This window comes from Nesoenas mayeri (assembly GCF_963082525.1).
Source record: "Nesoenas mayeri genome assembly, chromosome: 2".
Classification (NCBI taxonomy): domain Eukaryota; kingdom Metazoa; phylum Chordata; class Aves; order Columbiformes; family Columbidae; genus Nesoenas; species Nesoenas mayeri.
In genome coordinates, this window is record NC_137543.1 from 119,056,927 (window position 1) to 119,083,165 (window position 26,239).

The following is a 26,239-nucleotide window of genomic DNA, read 5'->3' on the forward strand; positions in this document are numbered from 1 at the left end:
GGCAGGCACGCGCCACCTCCCCTCACCGCTACGCGCACGCGCACCCGTCAAACGCGAGAACCCCGCCCGCTCCCGAGCATGCGCAATACAACCCTCACGCCTGCCCAGCATGAGCCATCCTCCTGCACCTTCCAAAAAAAAATGCGCGCATGCGCGCTGGGCCACAGCGTCCCCGAGCGGGGCGGGCCGGGCGCGGGTGTCGGGGCAGCCGCTGTCAGGGCAGGGGGGGCGTGGCCAGGGGAGAGGGCGGCTGGCATGGGGGCGGGGCCGGCTGGCATGGGGGCGGGGCCGGCGGCCAGGTCAGGGAGGCGGCGGAAGCAGCCGGGCGGGCGTGGAGCCGGTGGCGGTGGGGTCCGCTCGGAGGGGTGCGGCTGCCGGTGGCGGCGCCACCTCAGCGGGAGCCAGCCATGGACGCCGCCACGCTGGAGCTGGACGCGGTGAAGTTCGCGCAGCTGGCGGTGCAGCGGGACCAGAGCGGGCGCTACCAGGAAGCGGTCTTCTACTACAAGGTATGAGGAGGGGTGCCGGTGCATCTCGGTTCCCTCAGGGCGCTGGTGTCCCCTTTCTCCTAGCCGTCCTTTGGCTCTTGAGCTACCGGTAGGTTTGCGCTCCTCCCCGCAGCCCCCCGAGGGCTGGGGGAGGGAGGGATGGCCCTGCCTCGCCCCTGCGGCCCGGCCCGGCCTCGCCTCACCGGCAGAGGGAGGTGCGCTGAGGGCAGCGCTGCCCCCGCCGCTCCCCGCCTCCGCCGGTGTGCTCCGCAGACGGAGCGCTGCTCGGCCTCGGGGAAGCCGTGGCGGTTCCAGCCGAGAAGAGAGCGGAAGGCCGGGCGTGCGCGTAGAAAGTTTGTCTGCCTCCGGAGAAGCAGCGTCCTTCAGGGCAGGTTGCGAAATGTGTTTTTCCTGCGTGTTATTTTTAGGTGGGAAGGAGCGCCGCCCGTGCGCTGCTGTGTGCTGACGGGCTGGGGGGCAGCGCTGCAGCTGCGGTGCTTAAAAAGTGGGTACGGGCGTTCTTCTTCCAGCTGCTGGAGTCGCAGCCCCTTTGGGGCTTCTCGGGAGTCATCGAATCGTTTTGGTTGGAAAAGACCTGTAAGATCATCGAGTTCAGCTGTTAACCTAGCACCGCCAAGTCCATCTCTAAACCATGTGTCTAAGAACTTTATATACATGTCTTTTAAACACCCCCAGGGATGGTGACTCAACCACTTCCCTGGGCAGTCTGTTCCAATGCCTGACAACGCTTTCAGTGAAAAAATTTTTCCTCATATCCAATATAATCCTCCCCTGGAGCAACTTCAGGCCATGTCCTCGTGTCCTGTCACTTGGGAGAAGAGGCTGACACCCACCTTGCTACAGCCTCCTTTCAGGGAAGCTTCATTGTAACCTAGCAGTGTCTCTGCCCTACTGGTTCTTCACTTTCATTCCTGGCCTCTCCTGTAGTCCTGCCAGGCCTGAAAACCTGTTCCAATTTATGTTAGAGATGTAAGCGCTAGGCATTTTGGAGAACTGCAGGTGGGTATACTGAAGCTCTTAAATGTGCAATGGGAAACAACTCAGGTGTATAATAAATCATCAGATAAGTAGAGAAGTACGTGGTGAAATACAAGATGCTCAGCAATAAGCTAGCTTCAGATCACAAGCTACCAGTGACATGTTTTTAACCATATATGAATATTCTTTCTGTTAGCGATCTGATTTTATTATTTTGGTACAGCTTCGTGTTGGTGGAACCAGGGGTGTGATGAGGTTGATTCAATGTCTTGCTCAATATTTACATACTTGCTACTGGTATTTAGTAGCTTCAGCGCAACCATTATGCATTTTTCTGACTGTTTAAGTTGTCTTATTTTGTTTAATTTATATTTTACAAGGTTACATTAAAGTTCTTTATCCCACTGGCTTTACTGCTCACCCGTGAGAAGGGATTCCTTTGAAGCCTATGTTTGTCCTTGTTGCATTAATCATTCCACATATTGCATTATCCTGCCAAAGTAATTCTGTTCCATTAACTTGCCAACAGCTCTGTAGTTGGCCTTTTACTTCATGAGTACAAGATGTCTTTGAAATATATAAAAAGCATAGTGTTATTATCATGGTGGTCTATGCATGTAAATGTGAAAGAACAGGAAGAGGAGTATCTTTTTTATGTAGTTGCTAATGTAGGGTGAGCTAAGTTTATATATGTAAAGTATATATATGCAAAAGTTATAGTTACCCATAATAATGCCGATAAGCCCTGTGCTTATCAGCAACAGCATGCATACATGGTCTGGTAGCTGTGTGCAGTACTACTTTATTACACTACATTTTTCAGTATATCTGGAAGAAGTTATCAAATACTCTTCTGAAGAAAACCATCTTTTTGTGCAAATAATCACTCTTGTATGCTTTTGTACAGTGTACGGAAAAATCTTTTTCACTTGCTGCATATGGGTGATATCCTCGTGAAGTGTCTTGGTGCACTTCAAGCTACACGTGACAAAGAATGTAATCTAGAAAATGTTTTCTGGTATGCAAAAGCTAAGCCACAGAGCAGCCTGATTATGGACACTGTTTTGTGTGAGGAAAGCTTTGAATCAAAACTCTGCAGGTAGGATTTTTGATGTTCAGACAGGTGACTCTTGGCAGTCCAAGATTATGTATCGACTCGTGTTAGATTGTATGTGGAGTTGTTAGTGTTCAAACCTATTGTGATCAGAAGGAGGGAGAGCAAACTTGGCAGATATTGTTAGAGCAGAATTGTTTATGTATGATATAGCCTAGATAGATATGGCTTTCTGGATGTTGTCTGAAGAATCACTGTCAATGTTAGATTAAACAAGAGCAGTTACAAAATGCCATCTACTATTTTGGGGATACTTTACGTGCTTTTTGGACGGTGCAAACAAACTCTGGTTCATCACCAACTTTCTTACCAACTCCTCTAGGCGGTTCAGAGCCTGCTGGTGCAATTAATAAGCATGTGGGAAGGCTGGGTGCTGAACTGGATTCTGCAAGAACTTGGCCTTAGGGCTGAAGCGTGGGAAATGCTGCTGTTCGTTACTGATAGACAACAAGCAGGCCTGTATGAATGGAGTTTCTAAGGCTGGCAAGTGCTGTTCGCTTCCTGCTGTCACATAAGGTTGATAGATCCCTTGAGGATTGCTACATGTGAACCAGCTGAGGATAACTTGCTAGTGGTGCTCTACAGAAACATCAGGAGCATATTTTGGCACCTGAGGACTTCACCAAAACTGCTGAAGACTGTCGCCAAGTCTGACCAGCAGTTAGCAGCTTGCAAACTGGTGACCAGTAGTTAGCTTAGTGTGACCGTGGCACACTACTCATGCTCAAGAACAGTACTGGTGTTGAAGAGATCACAAATACTAGCTCTGAATTGCATGTCTGTCTTGTCGCTGGAAGCAGTTGGCGTGCTGGTTCTGCAGACAGTTGGTCAACTGCTTCAGTCCTTTAGAGCCTTAATTTCTAAAAGACTGTTTTTATTACGTCTTAAAACCAGGCAAAATAGTTGCGCATGAAATCACAGAAGCAACAATGGTTATGCATTGGTTTGAAAATCTACATTCATTCTTTGCACCCTATGTGTATACATATATGTATATAGTGCCTGTTTTGTCAGCCTGTACTTGATATATGTCACAGACAAATACATACATCCTTTGAGCAGCTATCTGTAGTGCATGTTTTTCCCCCACAAAAAGTAGTTGTATGCTAGGCCTTAATGGTAGGTAATTGCTACATATAGATGGGACAGGACTTCTTTTTAACTTTCTGTTGCTGTGGACATTTTATGTGATGTAACATGGTGATGGATGTTGACAGGGAGTATACAGTACTTGGTATTATGATGTTGGTCAGTGAAACTTTGTCCTGATAACAAGTACAGGCTCTAGCAGAATCGGTTTTAAGCTTGGGTGAACTGGGCAGATGTGTATGGGAACAAACTCTTAAGCTTGGCAAAAATGACGGCCACAAAGCACACAGGAGACCTGCTGGCCATGTCCCTGTGCTCACCCTCTGCAGAGCAGCCTCTTTAAGCACCATCTTTGCGGAGCAACTCTCTGGTTATTGTTCTGCTTCCCACATACTCAGCTGCTAAACTCAGCTGCTATGTGACCACCACCTACTCTCTTCTGCTGCTGCTGGGAAGATGGGCACTGCCACAAAAGTGTGGTTTAACTGTGTTTTGTTTTGTTCTTTTTCCTCATGCCAATAACGAGGACAAAATAAGGTTTTTAGCTACGTTTTTGTGAGTGACAGATTTCAGTTCTCCATATGCTTCTGAGACTGTCAGCTCTGTTTGTTATAGCCCTGCCAAACCTTACATGTTTTTCATAAATTTAGTGAATGGACAGGCAACTTACGCAACTGAAGGCATCTTTTCTAATAGATTTGTGCAGTGCAGAAAAAGTCAATGCGGATAATATACTGTGCTTCTGAGCTGGAGACCTAAGCTCCCTCCTGGAAGTAGACTTTCCTCAATACCCAGTGTTTTGTGTACACAAAAATATGTAAAAAACGAAGTTTGAAGAGCTAGAAAACTTTAAATTTGTAGACTTTCCAGTTTTGATAGCTTTATGTGAGTAATACTAAAAGAAAAGACTTTCTAAACCAAAAATCTATGAATTTGCTTTTTTAAAGCTTTTCTACTGGTTTAATTTCATTATTATCAGCTTAAATGTGTGTAACTTGTGAGTAGCTTTTTTTTTTCTAACCTTAAATCTGCAGCTTTAAAAAAAAAAAAAAAAAGGCAGTTCACAGCTTCTGAGCTTTATCTAACTGATTTGAGTGCATGCTTGAAAAACTTCACTTCAAGTCTCCTAATTCCATGCATTACCATACAAACAGACCTAAGATCTGGCCTTATATAACCTCAAAAGGTTTTTTAATAATCTTCTAGGTTGTCCCATGTGTGAGAAATTGGACATGATCTCATTTATAACTTGAAACTTATTATTTCCAGCAGAATTTCCCTGCAGCCATGGAGTCTTTGCAGATGTAGGAGCTTGCTTTCATGCAGCTCATGGCTGCTGTAGGCTCTCTGTTTATGGAAGGTAATTTTCTAGGCAGCAAACATTAACTTTGTCTCAAATTCTTTTCCCTGCAGGAAGCTGCACAAGCCTTGATTTATGCTGGGATGGCAGGGTCCAACTTGGAAAATATTCAAGAAAAAATAAATGAGTACTTGGAGAGAGTTCAAGCTCTCCATTCAGCAGGTGGGTAAGGAGCTTTCTAATTAAACCTCTGCCTAAATTAATTGAGTGGAAAGCTTTTCAGTGCTGTGAAATATGTATCAATGATGTTTGCTCTGTTTTTCATTAATCTAATTTTCTTGTACTTTGTGAAGGACTACAAATTCAATGAGTACATCAGTGTTTTGAATTCTGAAATACATCAGAAATGAAGCAGAGACTTACTTCCTAAGGACTTGGGTGTTTTTATTCTATCCTCTTAAGTATTTTTAGGAACCACATCTGCAGAGCAAACCTGAAAAATTAATTAAATGTAACAATAAAAATTGATCAGGAACAAATCAAAACTTATATCTAAGCCTCAGCTGCAAAATGGATTTGAAGCAAGTGGTTTCTAGTGTTAATGTAGAATTACTAACTTTGAAAGGGCAAAGAGTTCTCATAAGGGTTTTCTTGTATAATCCAGTTTGTGTTTGTGCTTTGACTAAAATCTCAGATTTTTGCACTCCTGCAATTGTCAGTTAGAATCATAGAATCACTTGGCCAGAAAGGGACCTTGGGAGGTCTATAGACCCATCTCCTACTCAAAGCAGGGTAAACATTCATTTTTGGGCGAGGTTGCTCAGGTGCAATTGGGTCCTGAAAATGACTAAGGATAGAAATTCCTTGGGGCCTCTGGTGCAGTTGTCTTTCTAGTGTTTGTTTTTGTGGTTGTTTGTTTTTGTTTGGTTGGTTTTGTTTATTTGTTTTAAATATACCTAGTTGGATTCTCTCCTGTTTGAATTCATGGCCACATGGCTCTCATTCACTCTTTTTTGCACTGCAGTGAAGAGGCTGAATCCATTTTCTTGATAACCTCGCAGTTACTGGCACGTTGCTGTTAGATCCCCTATTAGGTCCCCCCAAAGCCATCTCTCCTGACTCGACAAGCCCTACTCCTTCCGCTTCTTATCAAAAGGTCAAGTCCTCCAGCCGCAACCATTGCTAGGGACCCAAGATCAGATGTGGTATTCCAGATACAGTCTACTAAGTGCTGAGTAGGGGATGGTTATTGCTTCCCCCATCTCCTGGCTGTGCTCCTGCTGACACAGCCCAGGGTCCTGTTAGCCTTCATTGCTGGCTTGAGCTGACTTAGATGTCCTCCAGGACCCCAGGCTCTTCCTTGCAGAGCTGTACCTTGCAGGGTTTCATTCTGTCCCAGGCACAGGGATTTGTCCTGGTCGAATTTTCTGAGGTTCCTGTCAGCTCATTACTTTAGCTTCTTTATGTCCCTTTGAATAGCAGCTGTGTCCTTGAGTGCAATGGTTTGGTGGTGTCTGCAGCCTTGATGAAGGTGCACTCCATCTTCTCCTTCAAGTCATTAATAAGGATATTAAATGAAGTAGACACCTAAGGAACTTGTATATTGCGACAGGTGATGTGTTTTCAGATATGATGCAATATTTTACATAATTAAACCGCCTTGTTCTTAGTGTAGTATGAAAGAGATTTTATTTATGTTATTTGACAGGCTACCCAGGGAAGTGATAGAGTCACCATTCCTGGAAGTGTTTAAAAGAAGCATACATGAGGTTCTTAGGGAAATGATTTAGTGCTAGAGCTATGTTATGGTTGATGACCTAACCCAAAGATCTGGAGGGTCTTTTCCAACCAAAATTATTCTATGATTCTATTCTAAATATCCTGAGAGTGCATCTCTGCTTCAGGGGGTGGGAGAGTTTTCTTGTCCTTGCAAAGGTGTTTTTTTAGGAAAGTTTAGAAAGATTTGCTTTCCAATCAAAAAATAGATATTACCTATCTGATTAGAGCCACTAGTGTTTCAGTATCATGTTAAAAATGTTTTTACGTATGCCACTGTGGAAAGCTAAATACTTTCTTTTTCATTTAGTTCAGTCACAGAAAACAGACCCTCTGAAGTCAAAACAACAGTTGGATTTGGAGCGTGCTCACTTCCTAGTTACACAGGCTTTTGATGAAGATGATAAAGGCAACGCAGAAGAAGCTGTAGAGTTGTACACAGAAGCGGTGGAACTCTGTTTGAAAACAGTATGTTAAGCTACAGGTTAACTTGGTAGAATTACGTGATGGTAAGAAATTCTTCCACTTACACAAGTGACTGACCCTTAAAGGCTGGCTAAAAATGGAGTACCTGTATTTCTAAAAACTATTATTTTAATATTTTTTTCCATTGTTGGTTTTTTTGGGGTGGGGGGTGTTAGTGTTTCTTCCAGTCTTTGTTATGGTGCTGTTCAACACTGTAAATTTATGGGGACTTGCAATTTATGCTTTTCCTGAGCTGGATTATACTAAAAACTAGAAATATTCTGGAACTTTTTTCATGTTAATTTTTGCCCTGGAGCAAATGTAACACTAAAACAGAAATTAAAACAGTTAAAACTGAAGATGACTTGCTGCTGTGTCAGCTATATTACTTTCTGACTTCATTAAAGGAAAATTTTGCATGTAACACTTTCTGGAAACATAATGGTGTACTGATGCCAAAACTAGTAAAAATGTTACTTTATTACTCAGTGCTCAACGTTAAAGCTGTTACAAGTGAATTAAATTCACACAGGAATTGATGGTAAGGATGAATTGGCCATTATGTAAATGATGGAGAATATAATTACAGGTACTGCTTTTTTCCCTTAAGTCCAGTTGACTTAACTAATTCATTACAGGAAGAGCTCACCATCATAATGTAACTCCACCAAGCCTGGTTTTCTTTTTCTCTTCTCTTCCTTTTTTAGAATGTAAACAGATGTGGGTTGTTGGGAGGGGAGTGTTACTTTTATGACTTGCTGGAGTAAAATCTTTTTTCTGAATTCTGTAAACTGGTTTTATGTGGGCTATAAAAACCGTGGTAATACAGTGCAACCAGACCAAGAGTTAGTAGAACTGCTCCAGTTTTTCCGCTTGAGCTGTGGGAGCAGAACATCTTCAGCCTATTACATAAATCTTACTGCAGCAACGTGCTTTTTTTCCTCTGTGGTGTTCCTCCTCCTGTTCTGTCAGTGTATGCAAATATTACTTACCTATATTGAAGTTAGCCTGAAATTATCTCATATAAATAACTACTTTTATCAGGTATTTCATTAGGTACAGATGCTGCTGAAGTTTCTTTTAATCTTGACTCATATATTATTTTGTTGAGATGACTGTAGGCTTTGTCCCTTGGGGTGATCAAAAAGTACCTTCTTTTTCCCATGATGAAAGAAGATTGAAGAAATTCTTCTGTCTTGAAGCTTTTCTTCTGTCCTTCTTCTCAGTATATTCAGGTGGAGAGATTTGTTTCTTCTTTACCCCTGAAGTACTCGGAGAACAGCTGTTCCTCCTCTTCTGTGGCTGGCTCCTAGATGAGTGTGCTAATGTTCCATCTCCAGTGCTTACCTTCATACAATTTTCAAAGTCTTTTCTAACTGTGAACGCCAGACTGTAATTTATTTGCAAATGAAAATAGTTGCTTATAGAGCGTGTTCCTACTTTTGTTTCTTGGGGTGAAAGTAGCTTGCTTTTTTTTTTTTTTTTTTAATTATCAGTTGACCTAGCTGACCTCAGAGAATCAATCAGTCAAGGTACAAAGCTAGAACCTGAAACCTGCTTGTGGGTATTGCAGAAGAAGCCACATCTCATGTTCTTCCCCTTGCAGATTGTTTAGCTGCAGTAGCCAGGCTTCATCTATAAGGAGAACCAAAGTGTAAACTGTCATAGCTGACCTCCCAGCTGGGAATGGAAGTTGTCACTCTTGATCTCTGTTTTGGTGCCCTGTCATAGATTATTTTATGCCTTAGATGTGCAAGAACAAAACTTTAAACTTGCAAGATATCTTCTTGGTTTGTATTTTATGAAAGTAATTTTTTTTTTCCTAAGTTATCATGATTATTTTTTATTCATTTGAGGAAAAGAATTGGAACACATCTGTTGCAGTTTATTGCAGGCCAACAATAAAGTGTGGCAGATGCTCTATATTGACCCCCCCCACCACCACTAAGGAAAGGTTGAAGCTCCAACTTGGAGATGGCAACAGAATCAGGACAACATCTAAGCTCAGTAGTATATGTAACATTTGCTTTTTTGTCTTCTTTCTGCCCATTGTGGTTTAATATGGTTAATTCCTCTGGCTTTTTTTTTTGTGTATACAGTATTTCACATGCTGAAGAATTTTAAATATGACATTTGTTCCAGGAACATTCACTAGAACAGGAATATGATATTTGCTTACTAAGTATGGGGTTTTTATGCTGAGATTTAAAAATAAAATTGCTCATTTCAAACAAGAATTGGAAAAAATAGCTAGTTACTGTTCCTTGTAATGTGTAAGTGTGGAATTTGACAAAATGAGATTATAAAACCTCTGGGTTTTTTGCATGCGTATCTCTTTCTTTTATTTTGCACTTCAGGCTACCGAAACTTCAGAAGCAGGTCTCCAGTCAAAACTGAAACAACTGGCTCGGCAAGCACTGGATAGGTGAGTATTGCCAGTGTTAATAAACATACTTGCTGTCAGGCCTAAGTGTGCTCTTTTAGTTGGATTTTCAGTCTAGCTGTTCTGTACTGCAGAACATGGATTCTGGGTAGACCTTGCTCCTCTAGAGTTCTCCTGGCAGATAGCTGCTACCACTGAATATAGCAGCTGTTGTGCCAAGCCTCTTTGAATTTTGGGACGTGCAAAATTAGGAAAGGACTCTGTATTCTTAGTAGTGATGCATTACTTCAGTCTTCAGAGATATAAATCAGACTACTACAGTGTTTGGCTTTTATAGAAAGGCTGAATTCAGGCCAGCACTATGTCAGAGTGTCAGCATCCCTTCATAAGGAAGACAGGTTGGAAACCAAGAAACATTTGTCTTGATGGTAGCAATCTAACTGTATGGGTAGATCTAGTGAAATGGAGTCTATATCTGAAACAAGTTACATGAGTGTAAGTTCAGTTTCTTCACGGAAAGGGTCGTCAAGCACTGGAACAGGCTGCCCAGGGAACTAGTTGAGTCACCATCCCTGGAGGTGTTTATTATAAAATACCTGAAGACATGGCACTTAGTGGTTTAGTGGTTGACTTCGCAGTGTGAGGTTTATGGTTGGACTTGATCTTAAAGATGTTTTCCAGCCTAAAGGATTATATGACTATGTTGAGCTAAGTTTCAGTATAAGCTGGTTTTCAGCACTTCTCAGTCTGTGTTCAAAAAACCCGTGTATTTTGCGTATGTGTGAGCATTCAGCAGCTTAATGCAGCAACAAAAGAGAAGGCTTCTGAATACACAGTCTTCAAGCAGTTGAAATGATGGGTTGTGAGAATGCTAGTGGGTTTTTAGTGTTGTTGTAGCTGGTAGACAAATTAAATCCTGAAGGTATGAGAGGATGCAAATCAGTCTTCTCTCTGTGTTTCAGTGATATTGTTCTGAGGTTCCAGATAATGAGCACTTACACAAATTCTCCTATTAGCATAATTTATATGCAACAACAATCTAATGAGTTCTGCCAAAAGTAGCTTGTACATGAATTGCAAATGCTGTATTTTAGTTGGTTCTTGAACAGGAAAATAAAGAAATGCTGGCATCAGAAATTTATTTTTCATAGGAAAAGTATTGGCCAACTTTGGTTCATTCCATTTCACATATGTGGGAACATTTACCAAGCAAATAAATAATAGCTATATTTTTTATCATTATCGTAAACAAAATGCATTTTTATTTGCTTTAGAGCAGAGGCACTGAAGGAATCTGTGTCAAAGTCATCTCAGAAGGAGAAGTCAACTGCAGCTAAACCAAATCAGCCAGTCAGAACGTTCTTTCCATTGGGACCTGATTTTTCTTTAAATGATAAACCACAGACAATCAGAGCAGTACAAGCGAGTGAACCTCAAGGTCAGAGATACACTGCAGAGGAGATTGAAGTACTCAGGTAAGCTGAAGACAAGTTTTTTCGCAGAATTTTATCATTTGTGCTCACATCCTTTGTGCATCTGATGCAGTAGATTGAAACAGCTGCAGCATGACGTATATAAACAGAGGGTTGGAAAACCCTTTTACAAACCCTATTGCTGGGTTAACAAATTTCTGCATTCTCTATGGTAATTTAATTAGTGGCTTTTATTCACAGAATGTATTTTCTAGAATATATCTAGAAGACAATTTCTTGTAAGTGACTGCCAGGATTGTTTTTCATAGCCTTGTTTTTTATTTTAACCTACCACCTGAATGAGTTCATGAAAGATCTGAGATCCCAAGGTGCAAAGATGTTTTTACAGGTTATACAGCTACTACTTCACTGTAAACTGAGGAAGCATATGTTGTAGAGTGGTGACTTCTGTTACATGCAGTTCCTTTTGCTTTGCTCTTTATTATAGGTGGAATAAGCTAAAAGTAATAAAAAAATCCATAAAACCTTCGATCAAATTCATGAATTTTGAAAACTTTCAAATATGTCTTTAAAAAAAAAAAGCATTGTCTGATAGGTATTTCAACCTTCCTCCTTCTCCTCCCCATAAAATCAAAAAAATATTGTGACAGAGCTGATGCTCAGCACTGTCCAGGATTTGGTCATAAAGCCAACAAGCAGACTAAATGTTTTAGGGGATTTAAATGGACTAAGCTCCTGAAGGTAGAAATTTTGTGTTTGTGTTTGAAGAGTTGCAGATCATTAAGAATTGCTTTATTAAAATTTCTTTTTTCTTTTTTCTCGTGTAGTGCTTGTGCAGTAAATGTTTCTGGTTTTCTGGATGGTTTGGGGTTTTTTTTCTTCTTTGTTTTTTTTTGTTGTTTGGGTTTTTTTAAGTCTTGCAAGAGAACCTCCAAGTTGTTTCACATCTTTAATCATAATTTTATTTGAAGTACCTCACATAGCTTTTACAGTAAACTCCTTGTTTGAAACTTAAATTACGTTCACATTTAAATATGATTCTTGTTTTTAAAAAAACATTCTGTGCATTTTAGTCAAAAATTTACTGATAAACATTCAGTATTTTTTTATTGTTGTTTGACAAAGCATTCCAAAATACTCCTCCAGTTAGATGGAATCTAAATGTTGTTAAGTGCTGTCAACTTATGCTAAGACTCTCTTAAATGAGAGGCTTAAGGGACTTGAGAAATTCTGTTTAGACAAATGTATTTTTAGATGTGACTTCTAGAACTATGAAGAGCTTTGTGGCTGATGATAATTTCTATTCTGGCATGGTAACTTGTCCAAAGGTACGTACATGGAGGATTAGTGACTGAGCCATAATGTACTGCACATTTCAAACCCAAATAAATACAGTAGTTGTTTCATTTTCAAGAGGTAGTAATCTTGTTTTCGGAAGCACCATGTATTGTGAAGTTTTAAAAACTAGTTTTGTTGTTGCCTTCTTGAAATTAGTCTTTGAAAGATGGTATATAGGTTTGTAACTATATTTTTTTTTTTTCTTATAACTTGCAGGAAGACTTCAAAAATTAATGGCATTGAATATGTACCTTTCATGAGTGTTGATCTGAGGGAACGTTTTGCCTTCCCTGTGCCATTTTCGTAAGTGTGATTCAATTATTGAACTTGACTTTAGTTCTTATTTCCAAAGCTTTCCCACATTTAATATTTCTATGTTCTCTCTTTCAGGGTTTAAAAATGTTTAAGTAGGCTTTTAAACATAATTCAGGCAGTGATCTTTAAATACTACCACTTTCATTTTGTAGTCTGATCTTAAAAGTGTTTAATGTAAACTGATCGGAGCTCTGCAGAGCTTTTGCAGTTGTGTATTCTGGCCTATAAGGGCAACATCATGTTTGGCTTTTTGGAGTATTGGGCTGGGCTGGCAACTTGAGTCCATTTCCTGCTTCTGCTGTACACTAACATGTGCAGCTCCCTCTGCCTTAGTTAACTGTGAAATGGAGGTGATAGCCATTTCCTCTTTAAAGGACCATTCAAGAGCAATAACAATATGTTAGGATTACATAGCCATAATAGACAAAGACACCTGGGGTTGGTTTGGGTTTTTTTTCTCAGTTTTCCACTAAAGGCTTGTCTGATTGACAAGCCTCAATATTTTCAGAACTAAAGAAACTGTTTGTTATTAGTTCATCAAATTGAAATAAACTGAAGAATTGGAGTTTCTGCTGGTATAGATGGCTTTTTGGAATTCCTTTCTCCTGTTCAGTCCTGTATGAAGGAAGCTCTTGGATTTTATTTCATGTTTTTTAATATTTTTAATATTTCTGCTTTTTTTTTACCTAAAAGTCACAAACATAGCAGTAGTGTTCTTTGAAATTGTTTTACAGCTCTGTATACAAAGCTGTGTAATTGTTCTGCACATATTTTGTACCATATGTATATAAGACTGGACATACCATGAAAAGCTTTTCTAAACTGCTATTGATTTATTTCTACCTCTTTCTCTCTTAAATCTAGTGATAAATGTGGGAAGTTACCATTATCCCCCAAACAGAAAGCAATGTTTGCCAAGTGGGTGCGACCAGATGACATAACAAATAACCCTACAATGATTTATACTGTATCAAGTTTCAGCATAAAGCAGGTAAATTGTTCTTAAAGAGAAATATGTGCTGCTAGCAGGGGATGTAAGAACTTGTTCAAAAAGCAATCCCCAAATGTGAGAGTCCTTTCCTTGGCTCTAATGAGATTGAATAAAGAATTAAATAGTATCACTTCAGATTCCATGCAGAATAAACAGATGTGTTAGCAGCGAAAGTGAAAAAACAGAATTTGAATTCCAGCTGAAAGTCATGTTTTCCAGAAATATTGGGAAGGTTAATAAGAAAAAAGGCAAGGTGTACTCTGCAGCCAATTGTTCACTTAATTTACTGCATGGAAAAAATAATGGACAAGATTTTAAAATTTTTATTTGACAGGAAGCAGGGTGTCCCATTGAGAACAGTGGAAGTGTCTCATTCAGTGTGAAGTTGCAGGTGGCCCAAGCTATTCTGAAATCCACAATAGATTGTGCTATTGGGTATGGTTTACATTACACAGCATGTTTTGGGGTAAAGGGAGTAAGTGCGAGTGAATGCTGAGATATCTGCACTTGCTGTTGATTGTCATTTGTAATTGTAACTCTGGTTTGCTGTGTAGGGGCCTCACGTTGATCAAATATACATTCCCTGCCTTTTAGTTGTAACTTTTCTTCTCTTGGCTCAAAGACTTTGCCTTTTGAAGGGAATTACTAAGTGACAATTTTCCTTGGCTCCACACACCCTGTTTGTCTTTCAGTATCTAAGTTGTTAGTAAATGTCCTCACTGGTTTTCTTTTCTTTATAGACAATAGTGTCAGATTGTTCTTTTGTGGCATCACTAGCTATCAGTGCAGCGTATGAAAGGAGATATAACAAAAAATTGATCACGAGGTAAGTAGCTGTTGTTTTCTAAGATCTCTTCAGACTTAATACTCTTAAGCTTTTGCAAAATATTTGATGACGGTTGGACACATTAAAGACTAGCATTTGTCCTGTCGCCCTGGGACTTGCGTGGCTTCAGCACTTGTGTGAGGGAAGCCAGCTTTATATAGATATGAATACAGACATTGGAGTCTAACTTCAAATGTGCTTTGGGGAGTAATAGTTTGGAAGGTTTTGTTTTGTTTTTAATAGAAATTTTACTTTGAGGGTTTTATAGGTTTTTTCTTCTACCTTGCTGTGCTGACTGTTGTGCAACAGGTGGTCCATCTTGCATCTGTGTCATTGTAAAATTGATGTTAACAACACTATCTCAGTTCTACTCAGGCTGGCATCCTGTGATAAACTGGGCACAAATTTGGCAGAATCTGCCGGGAGCCCATTGCCAGACCAGTGTGTGATCATTGTTCCTGGATTTTCTTGTTTTAATTTATACTCGTTAGAACTGAACTTACATTCTTCTCAAGACCAAGAAGTTCTGCAGTGTATTCTCCTTCTTCACGTGTTTGACTTGTTATTCAGGCAAATACTGTATTTATACTACAGATGTGTAAACACTATTTGTTTAATGGTAAGATAAATTTGTTTGCCTTGCTTCTGCTGGAGAAACTATTAGGTTACTTATGTTCTTTTTTGTTGCTACAATAAGCAGAGACCTGCACCAAGATCCAGGCCTGAAAAATAAAACCTATTTTAACATCACTGTCATTTTTTCTAAATTTGAGTTTCTCTTTCATTAAAAATTCCATATTTATGTTCAGTGTAAATTCCAGAAACAGGCTGTGTTTATCACAGAATCACAGAATGGTTAGGAGATCATCTAGTCCAACCTATAACTCCACTTTTATTGTTATCTGTGTATATACAGCCAAGTAATTTAAGTCACAATTTTTTTTATTTTTTTTTGAACAGTATAATTTACCCTCAGAATAAGAAAGGAGAACCAGAATATAATCCATGTGGCAAATACATGGTGAAGCTTCATATCAATGGCGTACCTAGAAAGGTAAATGGTTTTGAGGAGACTTAATACTGTTACTGTTTAAGTCATATATTTTAAAGGCCTGATCTGCTTCACAGTGAAGCTATGCTTGCATAGCAAAAACTTGGGATATGTCTTGTTGGAAAGTGGTTTTTAATTGTTAAACCTGTTGAGATTCATTTTGGTTGGGAAGTGTGTAATGGACTGTAGTTATTTCTTCTACAGAGATTCATGAAAATAGCCTTACATTAAATTCATTAAAAATCCTTACATTGCCTAACATAATTATGAAAACCATACCAGAACAAAATTATGCATCCTGTATTTATGAATAGGATGTGTCAAGTAATCCACTTTTCCACTCTATTTTACAAAGAAAGTTGCAGAACTAAAACGTAGAGAGGGGGGCATTCGGGAAGAGTATAGGCATTGAATGACCATAGAGTAGTAACTCAAATGACCACAGATGTTTAGTAAGTAGAGGAGATGCCTGAAGATATATGATAGAACTTTGTAAACTCGCAAACAACTTCATTTTCTTTGCATTGCAGTAAAGAAGGACATAAAATAATCTATTCCTTCATATAATACTTAACTGTAGCACCGATTATTACAGATTGTAGTGACTGATGAATGTTTATGGAGTTCAAAAGTTGAGTGGCCATATTAACAGGGCAGAGGAGTAAGGGGAAAGTCTTCAAAGGCTATTAATTGCTAAAATGCAACCTCTGGGTCAGGAAGTCCTTGAATTGCAAAGTTCCAGTATCCTTTGTGTGCTTGCCTTGCTCTTTTCAACACATCTCCTAATGGCTCCCTTTTCTTAGGATGAATGGCCATTTGCTCTTCTATGAAAAGGGTTATTCATTCCACAACAGATAAGATTTGACCAGAAAAAGTGCTGCGTAGGTGGCCTGTGTCCCTAACAGGCTAATGCCAATGTGAAACTGAAACATCTGTTCTGGGAAACTGTTTCATATGGCTGCAAATACTGCAGTAACAATCTGTAATAATACCAAACATATTCTACCTAATTTAAATAAGAAAGGTTCGTACTTTCACAACCGCCACTTTGTGTTGTTTTTCCTTTCCAGAGAGAAGAAATTTAAATCTGGAACTAGAGACTATGAAAGTAATTTGACATAGTTTGAAGAAAATAGTTTGTTTCCTTATACATAAATAGCTGTTTATTTTTCTGCTGGCTACCAAGCGTAGTCCATGCTGTTTCTTAATTAGGTGAGGAAAATTGTTAGGCTTTTCTTTACTTTTTATGCTAGTAATTGTACTGAACTTTTCTGCAGCTACCTTTTCCAATAGATACTAGACACTTTACAAGAGTGTACTGCCATCATCCCCATTTTACATAGGGAAAAGTGAGACAGGTGATTACCAGTCACCCAGGGGACCAGCGAAAGTAGGAGCTGGTAATAGAATTTTTGTTCACTTGGGCAAACCACTGCAGGACTGGTAGAGATGTCCACGTGTGAGAATGATGGTCAGGTCTGGCTGTGTCTGAGAAGCTGTATAATAAGAGGTTTTATCTTTTAAATACTTTCCAAATACTTCCTTAGCTTTCTGATGGTTTTTCATTTGTTTCTTTTATACAGGTCATCATAGATGACCAGTTACCTGTTGATCATAGTGGGGAACTTCTCTGCTCTTATTCTAACAATAAGAATGAATTATGGGTGTCGCTAATAGAAAAGGCTTACATGAAGGTCATGGGAGGATACGATTTTCCTGGATCAAATTCTGTAAGTACTAGATTATTTCTAAGAGGCAAAAATTCCACTTTGATAATCTCGGGTCAAATAATTTTCCTTCTAGTGAAATCAAAGTGAATTGCTTGGAGAGACAAGTATTTGGTTTGCAGTTTTATTGTTTTTTTTTTCTATTTCTTTCTTTCTCAAATAGGCTTAGCTGTACATGATGAGATTTATTCCATCAAAATGGAATGAGCAAGCCATATTGATGGGCAGAGTTACTGATAGTTCTCTGACTGCAGGATTGCCACCTATGGTTGGGACGTATATAGGTTTTATACAGAGCCTAGATGAAAGTATTGAGTAAAGTCATAAATTTTTTTGCCCACATCAATACTGCTGATTTTGGTTTCTAACTGTCGTTCAATAAATAGGGCAGTTCTCCCTCCATAGGTAGAGGAGTCAGTTTGGAAAGGAACAGGCTAGACATTTAGTACATGTGTATTGATGGAGCAAGTACTTTGATCTGTGGAAGTTTATCAGATTGTTCCACTTATTTGCATCAGTATGTACTGGTTTCCTACACTGTGGTTACTGAAGGAACAGTCATTGCACAGCAGCTAGGCTGACATGCAAATTATTCTTTAAAAGAGGGAGGGTTTACTGAAATGATTAGCCCACACAATATTCATTTGTTACTTAGGAAGCATTTCTGATTTTAATTTAAAATTCTTCAAAATTTTAACAGTATTTTTTAAAAATTTCATGGTGCTGTTTGTATTCTGTTTCGTGTCTTGATAATTGCTTGTTTGGAGGGTAACCTAGTTAATCATCACCTTTTGAAAAATCATTATGGAGACAAACGTGGCTTTGTATAAGGGGTAAATGTAGCATACACTTTGACATGTGTTATGTCAGTGTTGGGCTGCTTTGTTTTAGAGGACAGAAGCTGGTAAGAACAGCTGTGTGTTATTCCCATGGTCATCCTCTAACTTGCTCTCTGGAAAACGAGCTTGATTTATGACATTTAATCTCCACCTTTCTTGCCCACTCTGCTTTCAAGTGTGTTATAGCTTCCTGCCTATAATCAGGGTTACTTACTGGCAGCGTTATACTTGTAATTACTCAAGTTCCCACCCACCAGTGCTGGTTACTGACACTTCAAGCATTTATAGTCTCTGTTTTTGCTTTGAGGAGTACAAAGCAAAAGAAAAAGGAATAAGCAATATTTCAAGGAGATGAAATAGGGAGAATAAAGCCTCTTTTTATGGAAATACATGTCAGTGTCAGCTTCCTCAAAAAGAATAAAAAACCCAAACCCTGAGCCTTAGAAGTGAAACTTAAATTATTTAAAATGCATATATAATAGCAAAGTTCCAAACAGTGCTCCTGAGACTGCAACAAAAGTCTGTGAATCAACAAAATAGAATCATAGAATTGAGCACATTTGATTGCTCTCTTAGACCTCCACTCCATTGCTCTGAAATTCCACTTTGTTTCACCAGTTCACTTTCCAGCCTTTTTTAATTTTTTGAGGGAGAGAGAGGCTGTTTGGAAACATTATCCTAAAATAATCAAATAAGTTTTTATGTGTTTGGGTTTTTTAATATGGTCTTAATCTTGAGCCTTTTATGTGTAGAGATATATTGTAACTTGTGCATAATTGATTTCTTTGGAGGCACTTTTATAATTTGTGTGTAGACATTGTATGCTTATAGATGGATTATCTATTCTAATTTCTTTGGAATGCTTGTATTTCAGAATATTGATCTCCATGCACTGACTGGTTGGATACCTGAAAGAATCGCTATGCACTCTGACAATCAAGCTTTCAATAAGGATAGTACTTTCAGAATGCTTTATCAGAGGTAGAAGTTTGTTTTTTCCTAAGAAATTTAAATGCTTGCTGCGTTACCACTGTAAAAGCAGTACAGTCACCACAGATCCTTCAATCGCATTTTGGTCCTATTACAAATTGTGCTTTATAAAACCTCCATGTGCTTTCTGGAAGAAGAAAGATTGAGGTATTGGTGGCTTTGATAGAACAGAAGAGTAAAATATTGCGGGATTTTGTTTTAAGTGATTTTTGTTTTTCACATTTGAGAAAAAAAAGTAGCCCATTTCTTGGTGAAGAAAATAAAATATAGAGTCAGATAAGAGCAGTGTGGAACCGATATACAAATTAAAAGTGTTTAAAAAGTAGAAGGAAATGTGTTCTTTGTTCCCACATAGTGCCTAAGACTTTGGAATTGATCTGCTGTCCTTAAGGGCAGATATAATACAGTATTTCTAGTTGTATCACAAGATCTTGCTTGTTATGCCCCATTAGTAAATCTCCTGGAGGAACAGCAGAAGTCTGTCAAAACTGCAATGCTAATCTGCAGACCTACCATAACAGTTCTGGTGAAAGATGTAACTGTAATTTATAAATGTCAGCTAGTAACTACTTTGATTTCTTTCGAAATTGTTTTTTGCAACCAGTTTCTTGTGCATTTAAATGCAGTAGAAGGGGGATATTGTGTTGACTGCAAGATCTACATCCATGATAAAAGACTGTGAGTCTTTCTACAGTGCTTTCTCTGTAGACTGGGAGCTCTCAGTTGTCAACAAATTCTCAGATATTCTGGCATTGCAATTTGAAAGTGTGACTGCAATTAGGGTGGGATGTAGCCAGTATAGCATCACTTTTGTTCACCTGTGCTGGGCTGAAAATATATCAGTCCCCAGTCCAGTGATCCCTTAAACTATCTAGGGATGCTGGGTATGTACTTGGATTTTAGCATGGGCTAGGAAACATGGTAGTGTGTCTTCACAATGATAATTGTTGCAAAATTGAGAATTGTAATTCAGAACAATTGCAGAACTCAGTTGTTGTGAATTGACAGTTCAGATCCTGTAAGGCGTATGCTGGGGGACACAAACCTTTAGCGTAAACACCTGCAACAGTATAGAAGCATGAACTCCTCATTCTTTGGGTTTGGGGAAGCTCCTTCAGAATCCTGGGGGTGTGACAGTTATTAATTTGCTATACGCAGTGATTGGCTAAGTATTGATGAAACCACGGTTGTGTTCAGCTGAAGATCTGTAAAGAGTTTCTTTAATAAGTGACACAGATGGAACTGCAGGTTGATAAATTCTCATTTTTGTTTTATAATGAAAATAATAATTTTTCATTTAAAGCCTATAATTCAATGCTGCAAGAAAATGGTTCCACTGTCTCAGCTTTTTCAGAAGTGATTTCTGCTTACAAAAAAAAATGTATTCCAGTTTTTATAAAGCCAGGTCACACTAATGGACAGTGTAAAAACATACAATTATTAGAGTGTCTGATAAATGCTAGTTTGCAGCTTGCAAAATTTTTGTTAAGCTGATTTTCACCTCTTTTTGGACAGATTTCACAAGGGAGATGTCCTTATCACAACAGCAACCGGGGTGATGTCTGAAGAGGAAGGAGAAAAATGGGGCTTAGTTCCAACTCATGCATATGCAGTCTTGGATATAAGAGAATATAAGGTATCAAGTGAAACCGAAGATGCTTTCAGATACGTGTTTTGAAACCTGTCTGCGATGGGAAGCTACTTTTTTTTTTTTTAATCTAATGGCTTATATGGTTTATTTTGCCTTGAGTTCCATTGGGAAATTCCAGAAAGCTTAATGATGCTGTAATTTCTTGAGCTATTGGTCCATATGCCATGTTAATATAAATGTAACAATTATCTTGACAAGATGAATCCAGTGTTTGTATTTCTTTAGGGACTTCGATTTCTTCAGTTGAAAAATCCCTGGAGCCACTTACGTTGGAAAGGACGATACAGTGAAAATGACACAAGAAATTGGACCCCAGATTTACAAAAATACTTGAACTTTGATCCCAGAACAGCTCAGAAAATAGACAATGGTAATAAAGTTTTTAAAAGTCACTGTCTCTTTAGATAATACAGATCATTGTGGTATATCCTTGCAGGAAGGTGGAAAGAAATGCTTAAGCACAAGGAGAGGGAGAGTAAAACAAATACTAGAAAGTAAATAGCCCAAAACTTTAGGAAGTATTTGTGTATTTAAATATGTCATTTCAGGTTTTTCTGGATTTTAAGTAATCTGGACTGTTAGTATCTCAAATTCATTGACAAGAAATTACCTCTTTGTTTAAGTGCTCCTATCTCAGTATCTGGCTTGGGAGAGTTCAGCGCGAAGGTAACTTTTGACATTTTTTACCAGAAACCTAGGAAAGGGAAAAGCAGGTCAATTAATTAATGATGTCTCTTTCAGTACAACAGATTCCTTCATGCGTTCTGCTTAGTGCTTAGGAATGAAAAGCATCTTGACAGCTTCAGAAAGCCCCTGATGATAAGCACAGACTAACTTGGTTTTTGGGTTAAGTTTGTATTTAGAACTTTGGGCAATGCAGACATTACCACTAAGTTTTATAGAAACGCTGGTCTATATTAACTATACCATTTGTCTGGAAATAGACTTTGGAAAAACAAGTAAAATCAAGGTGTCTGGTAAGGAAACAATAACAGCGCTTCCTTTTTAGGCATTTTCTGGATTGCCTGGGAGGACCTGTGCCAGTACTACGACGTTATTTATTTGAGTTGGAATCCGAGTCTCTTTAAAGAATCTACGTGTATTCACAGGTTGGTCCAAGGGAGAAAACTTTTATGTCGATATCTGACTAAATGTTCTGATGTGGTGTTTCCTTCCTTCCTTCCATTCTCCGTAGTTAGAGCTGAAGAGGTTGGACTCCAACCATGCTCTCCTGAGCCTGACTTTACACTTTTAAATTCTCAGCCCAGGCTTTGTTTTTGATGACTTCTGTAACATCATTGAAACTCCAGTGACTTCTGTGGTGTTGCTGTGGACCTAAAGTTGTGTAACCAGATTCTGACCTCAGTTCCACATCTCTCTGTCAGAGGAGAAATCAGATTTTTGTGCAGCCCATCTCTAAGCAGTGACCAGACAGCATCTGAATGATGTAGCTTTTCTTTGGAATTCATTTTCCTGAGCAGCTGCAAGTCACTTGTGCAGTGCATGTTGTCTTCATAGGGTGTGTTCACTGATGTCAGAGTAGTTTAACTAATTCAGTTTTTCATGAGTCACAGTTATCATAAGTAATCTTCATTGACTGCTGATTTTTTTTCTGAACATGATACCTTTGCCCTACTTGGTATCTGTCTCATTTAGTCTTTTTGTCACATGGTTTGAGGATAAGTGTGTCTCACGTTTTCTGGAAGCAAGAGTTTCTCTATTTTTCCATTCCACTCTGGTACACTGTTCATTGCCACTGCTTCCACACTGTTGTCCGTATGTTAGCTTTGCACAAGCTCCTTCATCCATGGTACAACTGCTGAGTTTATCTGTCAAGGCTCCTCTGAAATCTAAAATACACTGTGGAGATGTAGCAATGTGAGGTAATGTGTATGCTAACCTCAAAGCTCATCTATTAGTCTGGCTTTCCTTTTGTCATTAGTGATAGTCATGCCTCTGTGTAGGGAAATGCCTGGCACGGTGGCAACTGCCATAGAAAATGGAGTAATGATGGTGATAATGTGAAGCTTGGTTGATAACTCAGCCTTCAACACATGCTGTTCTGTTTTACAAGTGTAGGAGGGTCAGTGGGACTTATGAGTAACTGTATCCACTCCTGTTCCCAGTGTGCCGCACTTTGCATTTAGTCATCAGCACTTTTGGGGTTTTTTTTTTAATACCTTATTTTCTTTGCCTAGGCAGTTCATGAGGCAGCAGGCAGACTTTGCAATAGGGCACCTCACAGATTTCTTTCTATTTTTTTAACACTTCACATATGCACTCTTCTAAACATAAACCAGATCAAATTTTAAGCTAAAAATTACATCAATAAAAAACTGGAGAAAAAAAATCTGGCAAGCTTTCAGAACTAACCAGAGCTTATGTCTGGATTTCTGCAGTTAAAAAAGCATAGGTGTTTTTCACTTAGTCATGGTTGCAGACATCAATACTATAATTGGGTAGCCAGGCTATTTGAATGGTTCAGCTTTTTCTGTGCTTTGTGTGGTTGTTTGTGTGTAGCATTTCTTATTATCACACTTGCATTGTAGCAAAGTAATTTATAAAACCAAGTTGTAAAATAATACTTCTGATATGATTGTAATGTGTAACCCCTGTCACAGATTCCAGTAGAAAATGAGCCTTCAGCAACTTTATTACTGATTGCTCTGTTCATATGTGGGATTTGGAGCTAGTTTTCAAAGGACAAATCAGTGTCTTACTCATCTAATAAAGCGTCTGTATTACTTGTAGCACTTGGGATGCAAAGCAAGGTCCGGTGAAGGATGCCTACAGCCTGGCCAATAACCCTCAGTACAAGCTGGAGGTCCAGTGTCCTCAAGGTGGTGCTGCCGTCTGGGTTCTGCTCAGCAGACACATCACCGACAAGGTGCCGGCTTGTTCTTATGCTTTCTATGAGTTCTATAACATCTTCTGTAAATGTTTTTATATAGCCTTCTATGTTATTAGTACATTATTGCTTATATTTTCATGTTCAAGGATGTAGACCTATGTATAAAGTTTAAATACAGCAGGTACCCATAATTGTATATGAGATTGTTGAAATAGACCCAGAGTAAAAATTGAGTGAGGTGCTGATATTCTCCACCATAAAGGTAATGAAGCAACTCTGAACTGTTACAAGTGAAATTAGCGGCAGTTTGTTTACTTCAGGTATTTTTTTAAAGAATTGGATCTAGCATCTTAGTAAATACAAATATCAGATCATACTGTGTGGTGATCAAAGGGGATGATGGAATATGTACTTGATTCCACTTAAGCATTAGTTATGTTCCACAAGAATGTACAGCTCTACTTTGTTTGTGTTTTATATAGGATGACTTTGCACACAACCGGGAATTCATTACAATGGTTGTATACAAGACTGATGGCAAAAAAGTTTACTATCCAGGTTAGTGTACCTTAATTGTCAAGAAGATGATGTTAGAAATAAATAACGAATTGCAAAGGATTTTCTGGAAAGGCACTGTTTGCTTTAAACTTAGATGCTGCACTCTAAGAGGTCAGTCTTCTGAAATAGTATAGTCATTTAGCCCTGTTTGGCCACCTTCAGCAGTCTACACTGAAGGAATAAATCAAGCTGTACATGTTGGAAGCATGCTAAGAGGTCTACACCATCCTGCTGATGCTTATTTTGGCACAGCATTTTCTTTATTGTTCTGTTATCTTGCAGTGGCAGTAGTTATCGCTTAGAGTAAATGGATGTTGTCCTTCTGTTTATATGATAGCATAATTATTTCCCACATTTGTGAAATTACTTAAAGATTTACGGCTTCCACTGAATGAAAATAATCAAGGTTAATTGTTCTGTGAACTTGTCTTAGTGAAGTACCTAAGCTCTTGAGATACAGCTGAACACTTCAACATATTTCAAAGTATCAAGTATGGAATGTTTAAGAAAAATATTTAGCTGTTCAAATTTTATCAAAGTATTACTCTTGATCATTATAGGTCAAATTCTACTCACCTGGAGAAGAAGGGGCTTGGCTTTTGGAGCTTTGTTGTAGCTGGGGAAAAAAACATGTATGTTTTATTTCAAGACAGATAGCAGATCTAAAACACAGGTTGAGACACGGGAAGTAAGGGTAACACCCAGGCTGGATGGATAGGGTAGATTAGGACTTTAAGGTAGAGCTAATAATATAATCTCTTTATTTATTCTTTATGTCAAGTTAGAAATCTCTATAAATTATTCCTTTGAAGAATTCAGTTCAGGTGCATCCTAAGACACATAAGATGTGGCCTGTTGCTTTTACAGATAGGGAATCTCTTTAGAACCAGGGTTGCATTCAGGTAGCTGCTCCTGCAATACGTAATAGCAACAGAGAGTAGCTTTTAAAGCTGCTTTCAGCAATGAGTGAGATTTGCGGGGATTTTTCTATTGGAATGGCTGGTAAGGGATGCATTGTTCGTGTCAGGTCTTGTTCAGTGAACTCTGCCGGCCAGTTCCCCTAGAATCCAGGCTGTCTTTCTGCGGAAAGCACCTATTGAGACCTGACCAGATCATCATCTGTTTTCTGCAAGAGCTGATCTTGTTAAAGCATCTGATTCTCCTTAACATGCTCCAAAACATGCTTCCAGTGTTTCTAGTACTTGCAGCAGTGCTTGTTTTACCTGTGTGTGTCTTACCAAAACCATTTTTAAGTAGGCAAACCAAACACATTTGAATAGAGGAGGGAATTGTTTGGTTTTGCTTGAAAAAGACGTTCTTCCAGCAACACCACTTGCAAGAGCTGGATGATTCATGTTTTGTCTCACTACCCAAACTCTTTTATAAACTTTAATCTCATGAGCTCAAACTCATTTAAAACCTTTTTTTTTTTCCGTGGAAATAGATTTGTCAAGCTGCAGTATTATTTTTACCATCTGTTAAAATAAGATCAGTACAAAGCAGGTTAATCCTTTGGCAGTGAGGCCAGGATTTGCTGTTCCTAAGCTTCTCATTGTTTTATATTAATCCTTTCCCCTCTCCCATGTTGCTTTGTGGAAGAAAATAAAAGGACCTGATCCTAGGCTTACTGAACTAATTGGCTAGACTTGTTCCTGCTTCACTGAAATTAAAAGAAGTCTGGAAAGAACCAATTAGAGGCCAAACAACAAATTAAATTGTCTAATTTTAAAAGCAAATATTTGGAATGTTTATAATAAGTACTACAAGTGCATTGGTATCGGGATACAACTATATTTGTGTAATGATCACAAGGATTTGGGGAGAGAGAGAGAGGGAAGGTGTATGCCAGTTAGTCAAAGCAATGAACGTGTTTTAAAGTCTTGGTTACCCAGCGGCCGAAGATTTTGGCAGCTTGCATTCAGGAGCTGTCCAGCCAATGGAAAAAGAACAGACCCCTCAGAGATTGAGTGCTCAAGCACCCCTTATCTTTTTTTTTTTTTTAAATTTCAACATAATCACAGTAGGTCTCCCTTGAATAGTGACATTGGTGGGAGA

At 38.9% G+C, this 26,239-nt stretch overlaps 1 protein-coding gene across 3 annotated transcripts in view; it reads left to right on the top strand.

The window, feature by feature from the left end:
- Positions 1-309: 309 nt before the first annotated feature.
- Positions 310-26,239, top strand: part of CAPN7 (calpain 7) — a 34,080-nt gene continuing 8,150 nt past the window's right edge. The window contains exons 1-16 of one of the 3 annotated variants that reach the window (XM_080339481.1): positions 310-509; positions 5,104-5,212; positions 7,077-7,234; positions 9,589-9,656; positions 10,889-11,089; positions 12,602-12,688; positions 13,565-13,691; positions 14,432-14,517; positions 15,478-15,571; positions 17,152-17,298; positions 19,009-19,115; positions 20,640-20,760; positions 21,001-21,145; positions 21,785-21,884; positions 23,527-23,662; positions 24,109-24,184. In XM_080339481.1, the coding sequence (XP_080195607.1) occupies positions 408-509; positions 5,104-5,212; positions 7,077-7,234; positions 9,589-9,656; positions 10,889-11,089; positions 12,602-12,688; positions 13,565-13,691; positions 14,432-14,517; positions 15,478-15,571; positions 17,152-17,298; positions 19,009-19,115; positions 20,640-20,760; positions 21,001-21,145; positions 21,785-21,884; positions 23,527-23,662; positions 24,109-24,184 (1,864 nt within the window). In that variant the 5' untranslated portion in view covers positions 310-407. Of the gene's footprint in view, positions 510-5,103; positions 5,213-7,076; positions 7,276-9,588; positions 9,657-10,888; positions 11,090-12,601; positions 12,689-13,564; positions 13,692-14,431; positions 14,518-15,477; positions 15,572-17,151; positions 17,299-19,008; positions 19,116-20,639; positions 20,761-21,000; positions 21,146-21,784; positions 21,885-23,526; positions 23,663-24,108; positions 24,185-26,239 lie in introns of those variants that run through there. The other 2 variants (XM_080339482.1, XM_080339483.1) reach the window with 2 other exon arrangements.